General features: G+C 44.5%; 1 protein-coding gene across 1 annotated transcript in view; it reads left to right on the top strand.

Annotated features, from left to right (window-relative positions):
- Positions 1 to 13010, top strand: part of LOC126253379 (chitooligosaccharidolytic beta-N-acetylglucosaminidase-like) — a 374039-nt gene extending 361029 nt beyond the window's left edge. Inside the window, exons 8-9 of the mRNA XM_049954667.1 lie at positions 3289 to 3523; positions 12742 to 13010. Of these exons, the coding sequence (XP_049810624.1) occupies positions 3289 to 3523; positions 12742 to 12930 (424 nt within the window). The 3' untranslated portion in view covers positions 12931 to 13010. The remainder of the gene's footprint in view (positions 1 to 3288; positions 3524 to 12741) is intronic.
- Positions 13011 to 14689: the final 1679 nt, after the last annotated feature.

The following is a 14689-nucleotide window of genomic DNA, read 5'->3' as shown; positions in this document are numbered from 1 at the left end:
AGCCGCTGACTCCTTCGCACGTTCCTCGAAGTCTTCGTTGCTTAAATTGACAATAATAGGTGACAACGAGATTCCCAACGCAACTCCATCTGTCTGCTCGTAGTAAGTTATCCGAACATTTACTGAGTAATTAAGCCGCGACATATTTCTTCTAAAATGATCGACGTTTCGACCCCTCTTCTGGGATCTTCCTCAAGATCTTCTGAGGAAGATCGCTAGATGGATACTCTGTTCTAAGACATTTTAAAGTGCCCACGAAAGGTGTGCCAGTGGTACCTATGGTGTTGGTGAACTGGAGGATTAGATAGGCCCTTTGGCGTTTTAATCAAGTGCGTTTCAATGTCAAATCCCACTGTACACACGCCACAGGAGATCGTGCGAAGGAAGAATGAAAAGGTATAAACGCACTTTTTTGCTTCGGATCACGTTCGGATTTCGTCGAAAGGTTTTTAATGGTCCCTAGTGGTTCCAGTCTGTATACCTAAGCAACACTTGCGCTCACTCTACACTCGGAAGAGGTGAGACCATGTTCAGTGGCTTTTCAAACCTGCGATGTCCTTAGAAAAGAGTTGAATCGTCGGGGGTGACAGCAGTGGCAAAATTTGTGAAGAACGTAGTTATGTTGTACATTCCACTTTAAACTTATGTTCTCGAGTGCGAAATGTGTGAAAATGAAGGCCCGTAGGGAGTGAGTGGTTTCACTGACGCCTTTTACGCCATATCCTCAGACCTTTTTGTGTCTGCTCTGAACGGTGATGTGTTTCCTCGGCCCTTCTAGGAAACCCACGTGATTTCAACGTTAGAGGTCACGGTTCTGACCTCCATCGCAGAGGCGTCGAACGAAGGGGTAAAATGTAGTTAATAGGGGGTATAGTGACCTTCCCTTGGTGTCACGCGTCCACAGTGGCGGTGGGCATAATTGTGGTGCAAATTTTGTGCCAATGTGACGTCATTAACTCACCTTACCGCTCGCATGAACTTCTGAGCTCTTGCAGCTTTTTTTTCTTCCGTATGTGTCGACACCTTGCTGTCTGAAGCGCCGCCGAGCCCGAGAGTGACGTCACAATTCGCCACGCTTTTGCACCACTAAAGAGCAAGGTTGAAGGCACCAATGACCCAAGTTTCAAACATCTGTGTCACAATGGAAAAAGGTATGGGGCTTCAAAGAAGTGATCATTTAATTGTGTTGCGCAGCGTAGTACTGGCCGATTGTGACAAGGTTATACCGAACGGAAGGCGACCAATATTACCGTCAAGTGGTCCATAAACGAGAAATCTGGACACGATAGCTGCAGTTTACCATTGATCGATTTGCTATGATTTCGCCGCCGCCACCGTGTGGCTGTTGACGAAATCTCACATCTCCTGCCGCGCGCAGATAAAGATTCTCACAAAGCTCTCTCTCAGTAATGAGTTAGAAAGCGATTTTTTAATTTAATTTCATGTATGTGTTTCTCTCAATAAAGGTAATTTTTTACTGGGCGGATTCAAGATTTCATGTTGTCATAGTTCGCCATACTATTTCTCTAGTATTACTGTTTGTTAATATCGCCTACCTGTTTATTTTGATTGCCGTTGTATGTACAATATCATCATGTGTCTGTAACGGATGTGTTTCGGCACGTGTGTGTGTGCAGATATTTCGTTAGCTAATTTTACGTATTTATATGTTACATGTGGTAAAATACGTAAATTGGGACGTCCGCTATTAATTTCCGAGGTCCTACTAATCACAATAAATCAAGCCATTTATAACTGGTGCAGGCTATAAATACAATGGGAATTTTAAATTTGACAGCTTATATTTACGTTCTGAAACTCTTGAGATTGTACCTCTCTCAAAACCATGAGTGAGCTTACTTGCTTTCGCAATACCACTGAGCGATATTAAAACCTCTTTGACCATTTTTTCCCCCTAAAGCCTTACATGAGAGTTCTGTAATTTGCATTCTTTTGGGGGTATTGTTTAGTAAATTCGGAGACGACTTTTACACGATATCGAAACTGCAATACCGAGTGCAGATATATTTATTTCGCAGTTTTCGGTAAATATATGAAATTTTTCTTTTGAAATAGTAGTAGAACATAATTTTCTTTTCATTGTGAGAAGGAGTCTTATTACTTTTCAAGCACCCATCACGTCCAGTCCTTCTCTTTGACTGTGTGACGCAAGCATAGGTGGAACAAAGAAAAAGTCCGACTGCACGGGGAGGTGGTGGTGCGTATGGAATAACAAGATTTCCGATGTCGCGAAATAGCACACCAGTTGCGTTAAAAACAATTTTTGACGCAACTAATGTGCTGTTTCTCCACATCAGCGTTCATCAAAAACAGTTATTGAAAAAGATGACCCTAATGTAAATGACAAGATCGGTTTTTGCAATAAGAGGGGACTTGTGAGCGGATATGCTGACGTAGTCGGCGCTGCCAACAGAAACTGCCACGTTTAACTTCACTACGCAAGTTTGACGCTACAACTGCTAGGTCGCTGGCGTTTGCAGAAATGAAAAAACAGGGAAGTTGGCAGGAAGTGTTCCAGACAAGTCCGCTACGCGACGAAACTGAGCGACGGACCAATCGCACACCTTTTGTTGCGCAACTGATATGTAGTTACCATTGTTAGCAAACTGATAATCGTCAAGAGTGAACGTGCACCGTTTTCCTTTCAATTCTTGCTCTAAGGAGGATGTACACAATATCTAATAATAACTCAATACTGAAACATACAGCACTGAAACTTCCAGAAAATGTAGTGTGTGCAGTTTTCTTTCTTTTTTTTTGAGGGGTGGGCGGTACGTAGATATTTTTTTATCGGTATATCGATACTTTTTTCAATATATCGTGGGCCGGGAATAATACTTTTTAATTATCGATATATCTAATTCCTGATATTTTTTAAAATATCAGCAGTCCTACTTGCTATCAAGACGAGTTCTTAATTATTGTATTTTATTTCATTACGTTCCGAGTTAAATATTTAGGCTCATATATGGTCAAAATTCTGAGCCGCCTTCGGAAAAGTTTTCCCACAACGACAGCAACCACAGCAGAGTACTCATCTGCGCCTACGAGCAACTACATCCTTTTGTGTTTTGGTGATTGCATATTGGTCACTTTTCCTTTTATTGGTGCAGTTGCGGTTCATCTTGTATAGATGTGTTATCTGATCCACGACCGTTCTGGAAGACGAGTCGCTTGCTAACACTTGGCTGCTGCAGCTTTCTGCTAGAAACTGCTGGTAGAAGGGCGGCAGGCGCTGTTACACCGGTGTGCTGGGTGTGCCGGCAGGTACGTGATCGAGACGTGGGTGGAGGGCGGCGACCCGCTGCCACAGCAGCTGCTGGCGCTGGGCTACCGGCTCGTGGTGGCGACCAAGGACGCATGGTACCTGGACCACGGCTTCTGGGGCAGCACGCGCTACCACGACTGGAAGGCCGTCTACAGCAACCGGCTGCCTGGCTCCATGGCACAGGGCGTGCTGGGTGGCGAGGTCGCCAGCTGGGGGGAGCTCGTCGACGACCAGGTCAGTGGCGCCAGCACTCGACCCCAGCCCCAACTGCAATCCCAATCCCAACCCCAACCCCAGCCCCAACCCCAACCCCAACTGCAACCCCAACCCCAATCCCAACCCCAAACCTGCCAGGAGGGTCAGCAGGCAGATGGATCTAAAAAGTTTCACTTGATCCATGCCTGTACTACTAATGCCATCATACAGCGAGTAGCGGAGTGTCTTCTGGTATCACTGTTACTTTCCGCTCTTTACTGATGCTTCGGGTGTTTACAGGATAGTATCATCAATGGACAATGATTAGGAACTACAGAAATATTAGTACACAACGTCCTACACTTTATGTAACGAAAGGCAGCTCTCTTTAAATGTATGTAAACGTAAGATAATGCCTATATGAAACAGAAACAGCCTCATGATATGTGATTATAGGATTAATAGCCAACACCTCATGCTCATCCCATTGTATAAGTACACTGTCTGATCAAAAGTTCGCAGACCCATATTATGGGACATTAATATAGGGTGTATTCATTCTTCGCCTTTATGACAGCTTGAACGCTGCTGGGGAAACTTCCAATGAGGTGCCTGAAAGTCTGTGGAGCGATGGCAGCCCATTCTTCCTCAATAGTCGAAAACAGAGAATGTAGTGATGTTGCGTGCTGGAGTCTGGGCCAACATCAGTATTCCAACTCATCCCACAAGTGTTTCACTGGCTTCAGGTGGGCCCTCTGGGCAGACGAGTCCACCTTAGGAACTCTACAGACCCTTGCTTCATAGGTGCTGCTCTGTGACAGTGCGTTGTCATGCTTATCCAAAAACATATCATCTCCGAACTTTTTCCCCTACTGTGTGCAGTACACAGTGGTGTAAAGTCTGCTCATATCCTTCCATGTTTAGTGTTTTCTTAAGCGCAATAAGAGGACCACACCCTAACAATGAAAAACAGCCACATACCATAACACTCCCTCCTCCATATTTCACTGTTGGCTCTACACATAGAGGCACACAACATTCTGCAGGCATTCCATCGGATTGCCACAAACTATAGCGTCATTCATCACTCCAAACCATTCGTTTCCAGTCGTGCATTGCCCAATGGCGTCGCTCTTTACACAATCTCAAGCGTCGCCCAGCAATGACTCCACAGGGTGCCTCAAACCTTTTGGCTCTAATTACACAGGTAATAGTGGGTCTAGTACTGATTATATTGTGATAGGGAACCAATGGTTGGAAATGCATATTTACTGTGTTACAGACATACACAGTGTACACCACGTAACAAGAACATAGCTCACAGTAATTGTTGAAAGTGATGATTGCACTCTCGCAAAGATTCTTTTGTTGTTCGCAAAAGGATGTGGTTTCAAGACGACGGTGTGCCATCCCACTTTGATGATAATCTGCGTGAGCACCTGAACGATGCGTACCTTCACTGCTGGGCTGTATACTGTCTCCCTAAATAAAGGGATTTATTTCCGACATTATACAGTAGTTACTCCTGTCACAGTCGCCACTTTATTATATATATATATATATATATATATATATATATATATATATATATATATATATATATATATATATATAAATTATTTTGTCAGCGGTCGGACAAGCACAATAAGCTGGGCTATGACTGTAAAGGGGTAAAGAATCCCTTTATATTAGTTTCACATAAATGAAATAGTCTTTCTGTTGTGGTATATTTATGCTTACCAATTAATAATATTATGTCCGATCGCCATATCCACCTACAAAATCTTGACCGTGTCCACGTTGCGTTAATCGGATCTTCATTAATTTTCTGAAGTACATAGATGGGCTTCAGTTCTTCTTCTTACATTACTACTTGAAATAACAACTCATACAATCTTTCAGTTAATAAAATAATACTATATTCTTTTGTTCGATGCACATAGAAAATACATACTCTTCACTTATTCACATCACCCATAATGGCTACCTCCGTTCTCTAGCAGAGAGCAAGTCCTTCCTCCAAATGAGGGACAGGAAAAACATCTTATGTTTTTTAACATTTGAAAATCAAAAATACATGACGGTAGACGCAGTCTCTATGCTGGGCTAACGCTTCACCTTTTCTCTTTGCCTTTAAAGAAAACGCAAACATAAAAGTAATAAATGCAAAAGGTTCATCACAGTTGGAACTGGAGGTCCTGTCCCATGGCCAGCTCGATTGCCGGACCTCACACCTCTGGGTTTTTTCCTCTGAGGTGACGTCGAGACTTTGGTATATGAAACCCCCGTAGATGCGAATGAAGACCTGCTTCCTAGGGTTCAAACTGCCTGCGTCCTGGTACAAGAGACACCAGGGATCTTTGAGAGAGTGCCGCAGAACTTGATGTGTCATTGAAATGCATGCACTTGGGGCCACGTCGTTGATAGGTTTGTAAGACAATAAATATACGTTTTCGACCATTGGTTCCCTATCTGAGACACCCTGTAGAAATGTGTGGCTTATGAGGGTCATCTCGACCATTGTACCCCATTGTTCTTAACTGCCTATGCGGAGTCATCGTGCTAGCTCAGGGCTTCACAACATACGTGCTCGCGGAGCAAGCTGTGAGCAGCAAGGCGCGAGCACGGAGCAGCGCGAGCACGCTACCCCCACTACCGGACCAGAGCGGAGAGTGGGGAGAGTCACGTGGGGCACACAACAGCTGCCACGGCCACCTGCAGGGATATCACTCACGAATTATTACTGCGACAAATGAAACAAATAAAGGAGAATGTACACGTGCCACATAATTTCATTAGCTTAGTGTTTGCCACTACATTCGTAATAATTTGTGAACTGTTACACAATAAAAGGTGTCACTGAAGTGTGGGATTCTCGGTTATCTTGTACTTTTTGCCCTTTACAATTGCGTCTATGTTCGGAGTAATTTTTCTTCTTCATTGTAGGCGCAGCGTGCAGTTTAAATTTCGATCAGACAATGCGTTTCTCAGGCGCGTCTTGTTACATTTCATTGCAGAGAACAGTTGTTCACAAACATACGTGGAACCGAACATTGATATTATTGTAGCCGCCAGTTTGTGCAAACGAGGAACTCTATCCTGAGGGAAGTGTCCGTAGAATTCCAAAATGTTTTTCTTGTTCTGAAATTTGTCTCTGTATCCTCTGTCACACTGCAGGTCAATAATTTCTAGTTGCAGCTCAGGACGAATCTCTTCAATATTCGCTGAATATGGAGAGGATAACACATCAAAATCACTGTCTAGTGCTGTCAGATCTTGAAAGCGTTGATCAAATTCTTCCTTAAGGGCAACTAAACTATGTGAATAACGTTCAGTCTTTGTGAACATCTTGCATGGATGATAATTTAGGAAAATGAGCTAGATTTCCTGTTTCCAGCTGACTCACCCAAAGTGTCAATTTCATTTTAAAAGCTCGTATTCGATCTATGAAATGAGTAATTAGCAGATCTTTACCTTGTAGTGAAATGTTCAACGCATTCAGAAGGCTAGTTACATCTGCTAAGAACGCGAGATCACATTTCCATGAAGGCTCTTTCAATTCAGGAACACACATGTTATTTATTTCCATGAACATATTTATCTCATCTAATAGGCAAAAAAATCGTTTTAATAATTCGCCACGACTAAGCCAGCGGACCTCCTTGTAATAAGGCAGGCTACCATACTGGCTTTGTACATCTTCAAGAAAGCTTTTAAATTGCCTTTGTTGTAGCCCATGCTTCCTTTTATAATTGGTTGTATGGACACCACTCATCACATTTTTTAGAGTGATACTCTTTGCACATAAGTTTTCCTGGTGGGTCACACAGTGAACGCCCCTTATTTCATTCGCCACGGTCAGTTTTTGCATTTTCTCCTTCAACAGCGCAACGAAACCTCATTTTTTTCCCTGTCATCGCTGGTGCACCGTCTGTAGACACTGAAACTAGAGAATTCCACGACAATCCTATATTTTCAACACTTTCTTCAACACTACTTAAAATATCACCTCCGGTTGTAGTGTTCTTCATGGCTACTACATCGAGGAGCTCCTCCCTCACCTGAAGATCTCTACTAACACCTCTAATAAATACGGCAAGCTGCGCTGTTCCAGTGATATCAACACTTTCGTCCAGAGCTAGAGAATACGCCATAAAATCTTTACAGATATTTGCAACCTGGCTCTAGACGTCGTCTGCCATGTCCTGTATGCGACGCATAATGGTCATGTTAGATAATGGCAGAATCCGAAACCGTTCAACTTGAGATGGACACAAATGTTCCGTTGCAACTACCAAACATTCTTTTATTAAATCGCCATCAGTGAAGGGGCGCAAGGATTTTGCTAAAAGCAAAACAATTTTGTGACTCACTCTGAGAGCTACCTCAGTTGATTCTTCTTCGTCGTCCAGATCTTCTTCGGATAGCTTCCTTTTAAGTTTAATAACTTCCTGTTTACGATCTGGTCCATCACATTTTCCACTTCCGTAGTCTTTCGCTTGGTACGACATATAATGTCGCTGCAAATTAAATTTCCTAAAAGAATTCAGCGTTTTGTGACATACTAAACGTTTTGCAACACCATCTTTTTCTGTAAACAGATACAATTCCTCCCAACGGGGGTTGAACTGCGAAAGCATGGTTGGGGTTACACAACGGTGACTTGACATGATTCTTAACCAGCGATGTGACTGTTAGAGCTGATCGTAGTACCTAAAACGTTACACAGTCGGCGCGAATTCAATAGGCACGCTGCGGCCCTTTTCAAATGTGCGCGCGCATTTCCCCTTACTCCCCACCCTCCATACTCTGCGACCTTGCACCTGTTCGCGAGCACGTGCCTGAGCAGGCGCGAGTACTCGCGCTCAAAACCGGCCAGTTGTTAAGCCCTGTGCTAGCTGAACTACTGGCAGCACTTTAGAAATCACAAGTGATCCCTTCTGCTGCTTTCATCAGATTTTTTACAACCATCGCCCCAATGATCGACGGTTCCTCCCTCCCCGTCAATGCATGAGGTCTATCTGGGGTTGCTTTAGCTGTCGTTGTTCCTTCGCGTTTGCACCTCACAGTCACATCACCAACAGTCGATTGGAGCAACTTTGATGGATGCGTTACTCAATTGACACCCACTGACCAGCCCGCTCTCCTGACCGATCCATCCAGCTCTCATTGCTTTTCTGCTGTCAACACAGCTCTCCCCTCCTCCTCTTATACTGGCGGTCCGTGCCTTGTGGCATGCAGTGCTCAATTCCGCTTTACACAAGAGTGTGTCTGGATATTTTCTATTAGACAGTATATTTAGGGCAAATTCTAAGAAACGATACTATTAGGTAAAATTAGTAATAAGGAAGGCGAATGAAAGACTTACATTATGTGGTAGGGTTCTGGGAAAATAATATCCCAGAAGCTAGACTGTCCTAAATGGAATCACCATGAAGGACCAGTGTGATATTTACGAAACTTTGTGTACATGTTGATCACCGAACGGCTATTAAATGATTACACTGTCATTCCATTGGGGACTGTCGTCGATCGCCACACTGGTGGGGCGCGTGACTCCCACAGGCACGTGTAGACTACGTATTCGCTGCGGCATGGAAGAAAACAGCCTTAGAATCTCTTCTTGAGGAATTTCTTACCATTCCTGAAGCACGTGCTGTGTCAGCTCACGAAAAGCGGTGACTGGAGCCTGATACCGTCGCGTGCCATACATACAGCATGAGCGACAAATCATTGATAACGTAGGGTAGTCCAGGGTCTGTGTCCAGGATCTGTCTGTCGTGTGAACTGCAGTGTGGCGTCCTTGCACTGTCCTGGTGCAATACGCCATTTGGTACACTGGTTATGAAGGGTAAAAGTACCGGATTTACCATTCTTGCTACATACTGGCGAGCATTTCGTCGCTCTTCAAAAGTTACCAGATCAGTCTTGTTGTCATGCCAAAAAGTCCCGACACCATGATTCTAGCAGTTGGAGACGTATGAGTCTCCAAAATCGCTGTTTTCTGTGACCTTTCACAATGTCGTCTATGGACGTTCTGGCGCCGATCTGTTGTCTGTGCCATAATGTCGTGACAACTCATCTCACCCCATCTTCCAGTACCCTGTTCCCGGCGGTTCGTGGTGCCAGTCGGCCTGTAACCTCTTTCTGGATTTCAACTGCTGTTGTCTGTCTGTTCGTCAGAGCCAGTCGAACAGCCCTATCCGCTTCTCGTGGTGTAGTCTTTTGCCTACTCCTGTAGCCACACCGCTCTCCTGAGTCCGTCTCGTGGCCACTGGTTCTGCAGCCATTGCGCTAGAGACAGCTGTCGGTATGAAGCTTCCCTACCCCTCATGTCAATGAACTGATCTGCCTCGCCAAAGTCCGAAATGTAGCGATACGCTCCACTTGCAGGTACTGCGTTGCGACTTCCCGCTAACGTTAGACACACCCAGTGACATAAGTTCCCATGGCTTGATGGGTTGGGAGTTCCTCAACAGAGATGTTCGGTCGCCTGCCTGTAAGGTCTTTCAAATGGACGCCAACTGGAGAAAGGGAGCCTACAGTTTGAAGTGGAGTCCGAAACACGTGTCGTTCCTGGCACTTCTTTACATCAATGAGAGGTGAAGACTAGCGTCAGGCTAGACTGAAAAATTTCAGTGTCTGACCAGGATTCGATCTCGCGACCTTAGATTCTACAAGCTCGCACTTTACCACTACACCGCCAACCCCGGAACACGTCCAGCATCCGTTACATACTCACACCATTCTTAATATGCAGGAATGGCTATTTTCCTCTTCTAAAAATACTGAATATAAGCTCGCATGAGGGTGAATTTTAATCAACATAACCCACAGGCACGGAAATACTGCAGTATCAGTCTGGCAGCGTCGATCAAAGTGTTCATGATGTGACAGTTTCCACTTTCGACAGTGTTTGACACTAGCAATATCAAGTCATTTTCAGTAATGTTAATACAAAGAGAGAGGAGATGGAGGAACTTCATACTCACAACAAAAGTTAGAAGAATCGCAAATTTCGTTAACTTTTTAAATAGATACTGAAGTATAAGTAGGCTCCAGAATCTGAACGTATATTTTAGCACAACTTAGCAAAACGCATTTTCCGTATAGTGAAAACTGAAGGGACGAATACTTTATGACAACCACAAAAAACGTAAAAATGCAAATTTCGTAAATTGTTGTTGACTTTTATTCACATTATACTCTTTGAAGTTACATGTAAGATGTTTAAGCAGGGTCCCGAACCCGAAAATATTAATATATTTATTTTGAAAGGTCACATTCACTATTAAGACTTACATTTTTGGCTTAACATTTACTGATAAATTACGGAATCTGGTATAAGAGATCATTAAAAAGTATAAGTTTTTTCAAAATTTTAAAATACGAGTGACTTTTGATAGATAATGCACATTTTTTTTTTACTTACAACTTTTTTTTCATTATTTCTTTGCAGTCCTTCATATCAGTCTCCTTGGTTCTCTATAATTGAATCCCAACGTCTCGGAAGGTCTATTACTCCATTCAGGACACCACTTCTGTTGATCTGTCGAATGGCTCGGGTAACGGTGGTAGAGAGCTCTTGCAAAGAAAGATAACGACGTCCACGTACAGCTTTTTTCCAATTTTGGGAACAATTAGATGCCTGGTGCACTCACGTGCGGGCTGTAAAGAGGATGCGGCATCACCTCCGATCCGTACTGGCGCAGTTCTTGGGCTACAACATCGCCGATATGGGAGCGAGCTTGTCATGAAGAATTAGTGGCCCATCCTCGAGCAACTGAGGTCCCGTGTTGTGCATTTTTCTGTATGAAGTTACGATAATACACTGCTGTGACACTTATTCGACGTGGGACTATCTGTCATGATGATTCCCTAGTGATCATAAGCAAGAAACATATTTTGTTTGAGTTTTGATTGAGCACGTCGAAATTTTTTTGAACGTGGAGAATCTGAAGCTCTCCGCTCATTGGACTGTGAATTCAACTCCGGTTCAAAGACTGTAATTCACGTTTCACCAATAGCAACAATCCGACTCAAGAATTCTTGGACATCACCATCGAATCGTTGTTTCAGCAAGGTTGCAATGTCCAGGCGGTTCTGCTTCTCTTCAGCAGTCGAACAGTGTGGACTCATCTCGAAGAAATTTTTCTCTTCTTTAACTCATTTGTCACAATACGGAACACTGCTGTTGGTTGAATTCCCGTGGCTTTAGAGAGCTCCTCACAAGTTGCACTGCCATCTTCTTCACGAGCATCTGCCACAAGTTTCACATCTCGTTCGTCTGTTGACGTTTGCAGCCTTGCGGTCTTGGATTATCGACTATGCTCATACAACCACCACGAAAACGATTAACCGGACGTGAAACTATACTATGCTCCACTATAAACTCACCACAAACTTCACTTGCTGGCCGCACTGGCCGAGCGGTTCTAGGCGCTTCAGTTCTAGGCGACTATGGGCGCAGGTTCTAATCCTGCCTCGGGCATGGATGTTTGTGAAGTTCTTAAGTTAGTTAGGTTTAAGTAGTTCTAAGTTCTAGGGGACTGATGACCTCAGATGTTAAGTCTCATAGTGCTCAAAGCCATTTTTTGAAACCTCACTTAACGCACGGTGGATTTCTGTCGGGTTCCTCCCGGGAAACATTTCAGGCTTGGTGTACGACCTCTGGTCTTCAACAGTCACAGTACCCGAGACCCTTGCAGGGCCCATTTCTACCTGTCGCCGATTTAATGTTAGAGTACACTGCGAAAAAACAAAAACACGTGCTTCTTCCTCAAGGTCCCAACTACATCTGGCGTAATTTTCATTGTCGTTGCATCAAAGAGTTCACAGTAATATCGAGCTGTGCGTTATTTATGAAATGTCCCTCGTATAAAGTACATGACTAGATTATGATATCTTCAAGAAAGTATCCCCGCTCCCTACCTCTGACCGGGGACTGGGTGTTTGTGTTGTCCTCATCATTTCATCATCATCATCATTCGTGACAGTGACTAGATTGGATTATGTAAAAAATTGGACTGTGTAAAAATATGGACTTTGAACGGGCGCTGATGACCACGGAGTTGGACGCGCCACAAACCAATCATCACCATTATCATCATCATCACCGCTCCGTACCACCCGGTTTTCTGACGATTTTTGTCTCGCCCCAGACAAAATCTTGCCTGTGCGCATTGTTTAGCTGTGACGCTGTAGCACACTGCGCTGGCTTTTGGAGACAGCCTGAGCCCTTCCTGTGTTGTTCGCAGTCGCTGGACTCGCGGGTGTGGCCTCGCGCGGCGGCGCTGGCGGAGCGCCTGTGGTCGAACCCCGGCACGTCGGCCAGGGAGGCGGAGCCGCGGCTGCACGCCCACCGCGCCAGGATGGTGGCCGCCGGCGTCCGGGCGGAGGCCCTGGCGCCGCGCTACTGCGTGCTCAACGAGGGCGCCTGCCACTAGCCGCAGGCACCGGCTCAACACTCTGCTGTACCGCTCTGCACAAGTTCCTGCCGCCAATAAAGGCTACGTCTTGTTCTGTACCGCTCTCCTGTTTTGAACTGATGTCCCCTCAGGTATCCACCTTTCAGCGCACAGACCCGGCACGCTCAAGACCCGCATAGTGACGATAAATGGGTGGCAATCTCGTCAGCAATATCGCCTGCAATCCGTTGCTCTCTTCGACTGCCATCCGGTAAGTGAGAGGTCAGTGTGATAACAGCAAAGGAGAGAGAAGACAGTTACACTGGTCAAGGATTTGTCCCCGTTGATGTATATCAACGCCTATCGACAGCATAGGGTCTTGATTTAATTATCATTACACTCAATGTGGCCACAGCGAAATGCTGCAAAACAACACACTCGTGCCTGATAGCTAGATCGCAGTCAGTCAGCCATATTGCCAGGCTCAAGTTATTTTTTTGCTTGCAATTGATCAGACTGCTTGGGAACTAGGAGCGATCGCACGCACGTACAATCGACGGTCAGATAGAGCGACATAGCGACAGGTTACTGCGACCCATTGCTCGTGTGCTGGACCTTTTTGGAAAGTTAATGACACCGCACACACCCCGATTTATAGCTGACCGACAAACAAATTGTATGCGTGTAACATACACACCGATTTTGCTTGTCGGGCACTGCGTTGGATCTGACCACCTTCTCAACCAACTGCGCCGTGTTGATGGGAAGTTGGAAGTTGGAAGTTGGAAGACTACAAATGTTTGTGGGGTACATCGTTAGAGCTGTACAGCAATACAGGTTCAAGAGCTGAAGCACTTGCTTGATTTTTTTACGAATCCGTTACAGTTTCATGTGACACACAGATACAGAGAAAGATATATATTTTATAAATAAAAGTGTAGTCGACTGAGTTTTTAGATTTTATTTGCGACAAGTATCGGAAATCAAGTCGCAAATCCAATACACAGACTTTTGTTCATACTTGCTTCACTGTTAGAAGTGCATTTTAAAAAATCCAACCCAACGCCACGCCTTCTGCTATGAAGAGGAATGTATATGTTTGTACGCCTTTTTTTACAGCTCTCAAAGTTGCTAAATGCTTCGTTTATTGTTTATCTATTGCTGCATTTACTACATGATGAGCGCCACCACAGGTTGTGGTCCTTCTACGCCTACTGAGTTTGGTTCAAACGGTTCAAATGGCTCTGAGCACTATGGGACTTAACATCTATGGTCATCAGTCTCCTAGAACTTAGAACTACTTAAACCTAACTAACCTAAGGACATCACACAACACCCAGCCATCACGAGGCAGAGAAAATCCCTGACCCCGCCGGGAATCGAACCCGGGAACCCGGGCGTGGGAAGCGAGAACGCTACTGCACGACCACGAGATGCGGGCCCTACTGAGTTTCTTAAATGCGTAGGGGGCATAGTTTGTCTTGTATCCATTAATAATTACGTAACGTTTACATGAACATCATTCATTTGTTTTGCTTTAGTATGATGTATTTCCTCGGGCACCTGGAAATGACGTCGCTGATTTCAGGAATCATTTTACATACTACCTGTGGAGCTACAGTTGCACTGAATTAGAGGTGGCCGTAAGTCCTGCCACTAGTGAGCAATCTAAACAGCCTCTCTCCGCAATTTACAGCTTCTCCCATCAGATAACTGCTTTTCTTTTTTGTTAAATGTGACTTGACGTGGTTCAGCAGCTGTTGCATTTCTCGTTCATTCTAAAATAATCTATTTGTTA

Source organism: Schistocerca nitens, chromosome 4 (assembly GCF_023898315.1).
Source record: "Schistocerca nitens isolate TAMUIC-IGC-003100 chromosome 4, iqSchNite1.1, whole genome shotgun sequence".
NCBI lineage: Eukaryota > Metazoa > Arthropoda > Insecta > Orthoptera > Acrididae > Schistocerca > Schistocerca nitens.
The sequence above is the reverse complement of the archived record's forward strand: the minus strand, read 5'-3'. Positions and strand labels throughout refer to the sequence as shown.